We start from the raw sequence: 6,260 nt of genomic DNA, 5'->3' as shown, positions 1-6,260 counted from the left end.
TGACCCCAGGATAGACTTCGGAACTGCACAAACATCACACCATTCCTAGTGAAAGGACCCTCCAAACTTAGGCTTTCTTCATTTCGGAGATTGCTGGGTTACAGAGGAACCCCTCACTACCGTTCCTTCGGATACTTGAAAGTTCTTCCGGACCCTTCCCGGTATCATCACTCCGGAATTCCCGGAACCACTGGTTATACACCAACCCCACTCAGTATCCCCGAATCCTCCATGTTTCCCACTCCCTCTACTGGTACCCTCAAGGCTCATTTCCCAGCCTCCTAAGGATTCCCTGGACACCGGTTGTTTATATCGGCATTCATGATCGCTTCCAAGGTCATATGCTAGAGGTTCCATTGTCTACAGTCCCCGCTCTTCTTTAATTTTACCTCTCAGGACCAGTTAGGGACACCTCCCACCTTACTACCCGATTCTTAGGTCACACTCAGGTTGCACGGTACAAAAGGGGGGGGGGGATGTCATTCGTTAAATCAAAAAAAAAAAAGAGAAAAAGAGAGGGATGAACGATGTACAATGGAGGAGTTAAGATTTTATGGACGAAGCGTCAGCAGTACTGGGCAAGCCATTGGCCGCGTCGAAACAATTGCAAGAAGTACAGTCCACCTCCTCCGGCTCCTCATCCCCAACCTCCTTCTGAGGCACCATAGCCTGCCTCCGACCCACTTTGGGCTCCTCATCTCCCATAACCGCCTTGTCGACAGCCAAGTTGCTGGACTCCCTCCTCGACCTGCTGGCCAAGGCGCTGCCCATCATGGTGTTATGGACCCGGAGCTGCTCACTGATCGCAGCAAGCCACCCCACTGTCAGGGACAGCTCTGAAAGCGGTGAGGTCCCGGCATGTGGGACTCGGTGGGACAAGTAGCGGCTGTGCGTAGTGGCGATCTCGTCGCGGGGTGAGCGTCCCTGACCACTTAGTCTGAAGTGGGAATGTGAGTTATTATTAGAAGGGAAGGCTACTTCTTCAGTTCCCACTCCAGCTGTTATTATATACATGCGGGATCGGTCACGTGGGGCGCGCCACCTCACCCTCACACACAGCCACAGCTCTCTGGGTGCCTCCGCAGGAGATCCTGAGAGGGCCCACTGTGGGTGCGGGGCGAGTGTGGCAGCGGTGGCGGCGATATAGGAACGGTGAGATACAGGAGGGGAAATGGGCATGCGCACTGGTGATACATTGAGCAGCGGGAAAGGGGGTCCATGTGAGAAAGAAAGAAAGAAAGAAAGAAAGAAAGAAAGAAAGAAAGAAAGGAAGAAAGGAAGAAAGGGGGGAAGGGGAAAGGAAGAGGGAGAAGCGGTGCGGAGAGGGGGAGCGGAGCGAGGGTCGGGTGGGGCGTGCCCTGACACCCATGCCATCCCTCATCAGAGCCGTCTGCTGACGGATAGCCTCCATCTGCGGCGACTCCACCTCCACCTCCACCTCTACCCTCACTCTCTTCTCAGGGTGATAGGTCAACGCGACCTCGGTGTGTTGAGGTACCCGTTTGCATCGTACCTTGGCGTCACGACAACCCACACACGACGACTTGCCCAGCCCCTCCTTGCCAGGCACGCACTCGATGTGGCACTTGAGGCACCTGGCACACGCAGGGGGCCAATCACTGGTCGACAGTGTCGACATCGCAATAGATTTACGCTAATCAAAAAAAAAAATTGGTCAGCATTTTCCCACCAAACAGATGACAGACTACCGTTACTACCCACCTTCCTTGCCACTGCCTCCTCTTTCCTCCTCTTTTTCAATGCTTCGGTGGCCCTTCTGGCCTCCTCAGCCTCCTCCCGTTCCCGTTCCTCAGCAGCCTTCGCGGCTGCTCGACGATGACGATGCTCCATCAACTTGATGACCACCAAATGATCGTTGTCCCCTGAATCATCCTCTAGATGAGCGTCCGACCAGTCCGAGACTTGGCTGTAGTTTGACATGATGTTGTGGTTGCGAAAGAGGCCACGACATGTCCTTCAAGGGTTCAGTCCTAAGAAGGGGATACTGTCATATCCCGGAATCCCGACCCTGCGCACTCCCACCACACCACACCTTCCTAACAACTTCACCATCCCCTGCACCATGCCTCCCCACTCCCCAAGTCACCTTCCCTCCTGACTGTCCCAGCTCCGGTCTGGTTGCGGCACACCGAACCTTGGCCACTCCCATCCCGGAAGCCCGGTCCCGAGTCGGAACATTCGAAGGAGGTAGAGTACCAGTGTCCTAGACAATAGACAAGGTCCATTTGACAAAGGCGATGTATGAAACATCTTCGAAGTTGGTAAGGGGGTGTGTGTCACCAGCGGTGTGAGGTCGAAGCGACGGAAGAGTAAGTAGAGGTGGGTGAGTTGGGTTGTGGAGTTCGGAGGTCCGGGCAAGGTGAGCTCAAGAACTACCGCTCAACGGAGCGCATAGGGGAGCCAGGTTATGCCATGAGACATCAGAACCACAAGCCAAGTCAGGCATAGAAACGTCATCAAGAGAGAGGAGGATGTGGTATCAACCAACGGTGTGAGGTCCGAAGGAAGATGGGGCCAGATGGGGTGGAAGCAGAGCGTGGCTCGCTATCCTGGAGTAGGGCGCTTGGCATTACTAATGGAATTCCAGGCAGTAGGGAGTGCAATGGGGAATCGGGTGAGGTGCCTACCGACGGACGAAGTCCGAAGGCAAACTGGGGTGATATATTGCGGAATAGCCGGGGATGTTCAGAGTACGGACCTGGTCACTGCTCTTAAACCCCTCGACCAATGGGTCGAATAGTGGGCGAGTCAGTAGGTGTCCTAGAACTAAGAGACAGGGTCCAGCTATGGGTGACAAGGGGTTGTCCAGGGTGATTCGGTCCAAAGCGAAGCAGATTGGGTAGGTCGATGGCCTGGGTACTGGTGTGCCAGCAGTGCCTGTCGATGCTTGGATGATGACCAGCGAAGAGCCGGTGCATCGGAAGGTGGGGGAGGTCAAGGACGAGGTGTCCAAGATGGGGGTGTGGAGGTCCAGAAGGACCAAGAGGCAGGGGGGAAACGAGGGGTGAGGTGTGGGAGTGAAGGCGGCTCCCAGGGACCTAAAAGTGGTGTCGGGGCTTGTGTCAAACGCATCTGACAGTGCCGAAGGGTACGGACCATACTGGTCTGCACAATGGAAGGCGGTTCCCATGCGACGCAGCGGATGGTGTGTGCTGCGAAGCGACAAGGGACCGAGGAAGAAGGATGGTGGGGGGTGGATGGTACCCGAAGCCAAGACAGAGGGTGCAGTCAACTGTGGAAGGTGGAGGCAGTCGGGCGCCAGGTGCTCGATGTCGGAACTAGACAACAGCAACAGGGAGTCCGAAATACTGTTAGAACAGGCGGATTCGGACGACTCCGGAGTGGAATTGGAGACTTAGCATGGAAGGACCTCAGCCTCAGCGACTCAGGCGGAGCGCTGCGCCATTGCTGGTCGTCCTGGGGGTCCCTAATTTCGGATCTAGCAGAGGGAATGTCTCTTGGGGGGAATTCAGGTCGATTTCAGACTGAGCCCAAAACAAGTATGTACAAGCGCCGATATATATAATGGGGGGGGGGTGAAAGCACAAGGAAACAAAGGGGATCCGAATCGGAACGAAGGCATCCAAATGAGAACAAAGGGATGACAGAAGCGGAGCGGTACCAAAGGTCATAAGGCAGAACCTGTGATACATCTGAAAGGAGGTAAGGAGGGCAAGGCCCAGAGGGGCAGGAGGATGAGGAGAAGTGGGGATGATGACTAACTGGCTAGAATGGGAAGAAGCAGCAGTCCAAATAGGGATGAGGGGAAAATGCGAGAAATACATTACAAGCAGTGAAAGTGCCGAAGATGATCCATGGAGCTCGGAGCTTACGGAGCTTACGGAGCTTACGGAGGCGGGGTTGAAAGTCTGAGGAATATTGGCAATGGTGTTTACATAGTATGAGGTCACCAATGCAATGGACTAAGACCGAGGTGGAGTCAAAGTCCGAGGTAGGGACTATGATGGAGGCTTGGAGCAAAGGTATGAGCAGTGCCCGAGTAAGAAGTACGGGACAGCGGTGGAAGGTCGTAACTTGGCAGGAGGTCGGCGGAAGAGTACCAGAGGGAAGAGAGAGGAGAAAGGGAAGAGGGAAGGAGTGGCAGAAAGGAGAGTTGTCAGGTCCAAAGGTGAGTATCGGAGCGGATGGGAGAAGCGTAGGAGGATGACAGAAGGGTGGAGGTGTTGTGAGGGAGGAGCGGAGGAGTAGGAGGAGGAGTAGTAGGAGGGTGGCAAGGGGGGCAGTGTTCGGTCCGAGGTGAGTATCGGAGCGGACAGAGATAGGGGAGGAGTGGGAAGGAGCAGTGGAGGTGGCATGGGAGGTAAGAGGAGGTGTGGTGCCAGGACCGAAGGCGAATATCGGAATGGACAGCGGTAGGGTAGGACTCCGGAGGTGGTGAAGGAGGAGGTCCAGGAGTCGGGTCAGGATCGGGTATGCATGGATATGACATAGGGTAGGACTCCGGAGGTGGTGAAGAAGGAGGTCCGGGAGTCGGGTCGGGATTGGGTATGCACAGATATGACAGCAGATGTGGATACCCAACTAATCAACAGTATCTGACATCTCAGTGGAGCCCATTAACAGGTTATTAGCCCAGTCCCACTCTGCTGCTCTAAGTCAACCAAAGAATCCCTGGCACTGTTGGACTATTGCTCAAAAGCTGTTCTGTCCTGACTCACCATTGTTTACCTGTTCTGGATCAGCTCCGAGGAACACACCATGAAAGACTCAACCATTTATAAAGCCATCTTTGCTATCGCCAAGCTGAAAGGATGCAATGACTGGAACAGGTGGTCCACCAACCTCCATTTCACCATGGGACACACCTGGGGATATTTAGAGGGAAGCCTGGCTGAACTGTCTGATAAATCAAAACCCGAACACGCTGAATGGGTTGAGGGAGAATGTCATATCCCGGATCTTCCACCTCCCCCTGCTCTATCCATACACGACTCCTATGACCTCCACCAGCCCTCCCAATCTCTCTCCACTGCCTCCAGTCGATGCCAACAACCCTAGGACTACCTCCTCTTTCGACTCTCTCCTGCTCTGCCACCCACCTACGTCCACAGCACCTCCAGACCTCTACCATCATACCTCCACCTCCTCAGACCCCTTGTTCAAAGGAGATGGGCTTGCTTGTTGTTGATGAATCCCAACTGGTCATTCCATCCCCCTTCCTACCTCCGGTCTCCACACCTCCGGTACCTCCACACCTCCGGTACCTCCTCATCTCCAGTACCTCCTTACCTCCAGTACCTCCTCATTCCTATCTTACCTCCAGTCTCGATAATCTTATTATTTTATCATTTGATATTTTCTACAACCCCAATCTTCTGGACTACAACTTCTGGGCTCCTGTCAGGGGACGGACCCTGGGTCCCCATGACCCCTCTCTCTATAGCCCACAGCCCAACCCGTAACAGCCTAGTCTCAAGGCAAAGAGCTACTGTGGGTAAGAAAGTGATATAAACAAAGGGGCAAGTAGATACACTTGCCTACTGTGGGTAAGAAAGTGAGAAGAAGGTTAACTTCTCACTTTCCCACAGTGGCCCCAATATGGCGAAAACTTCCGGGGATACCCGGAAGTCACATGAGGTGGGATCCGGGGTCGGATCATGCGGCGCACGGAGCGTGCGGCGCAGGAAGTGCGCGGGAAGTGGAGCAGGTCCGGACGCGGGTCCGGGTCCAGGCTAAGTCAGGGTATGTGCCCTGACAGCTCCACACCTTTCTGGACACCTCTTCTCTGTAGTTCTATTAGAACAGGTGGATTTGGACGACTCCGGAGTGGAATCAGAGACTTAGCGTGGAAGGACCTTGGCCTCAGCAACTCAAGCAGAGCGCTGTTCCATTGCTGTTTGTCCATTTGGTCCTTAATTTCACAGTAGGCGAGCAGGAAGTCTCTAGGGGGCATTTCAGGTCGGTTTCGGACTGAGCCCAAAATGAGTATGTACAAGCACCAATATATATAATGGAGGGGGCAAAAGCACAAGGAAACAAAGGGGATCCGAATCGGAACGAAGACATCTGAACGGGAACAAAGGGAAGACAGAAGCGGAGCAGTACCGAAGGTCATAAGGCAGAACCTGTGATATGTCTGAAAGGAGGTAGGGAGGGCGAGGCCCAGAGGGGCAGGAGGATGAGGAGAAGTGGGGATGATGACTAACTGGCTAGAATGGGAAGAAGCAGCAGTCCAAATAGGGATGAGGGGAAAACGTGAGAGATACATTACAAGCGGT

The 6,260-nt window shown here is 54.2% G+C and overlaps 1 protein-coding gene across 1 annotated transcript; it reads right to left on the bottom strand.

The window, feature by feature from the left end:
- Nucleotides 1-543: 543 nt before the first annotated feature.
- EI90DRAFT_3134361 (uncharacterized protein) lies at nt 544-1,941 on the bottom strand (the record flags this gene model as incomplete). The annotated part of the gene is made up of 3 exons (XM_039064663.1): nt 544-937; nt 1,575-1,654; nt 1,723-1,941. 3 exons carry the CDS (start codon nt 1,939-1,941, stop codon nt 544-546), a joined length of 693 nt encoding a protein of 230 aa, XP_038909196.1.
- Nucleotides 1,942-6,260: the final 4,319 nt, after the last annotated feature.

This window comes from Cantharellus anzutake (assembly GCF_015039405.1).
Source record: "Cantharellus anzutake strain C23 chromosome Unknown EI90scaffold_117, whole genome shotgun sequence".
NCBI lineage: Eukaryota > Fungi > Basidiomycota > Agaricomycetes > Cantharellales > Hydnaceae > Cantharellus > Cantharellus anzutake.
The sequence above is the reverse complement of the archived record's forward strand: the minus strand, read 5'-3'. Positions and strand labels throughout refer to the sequence as shown.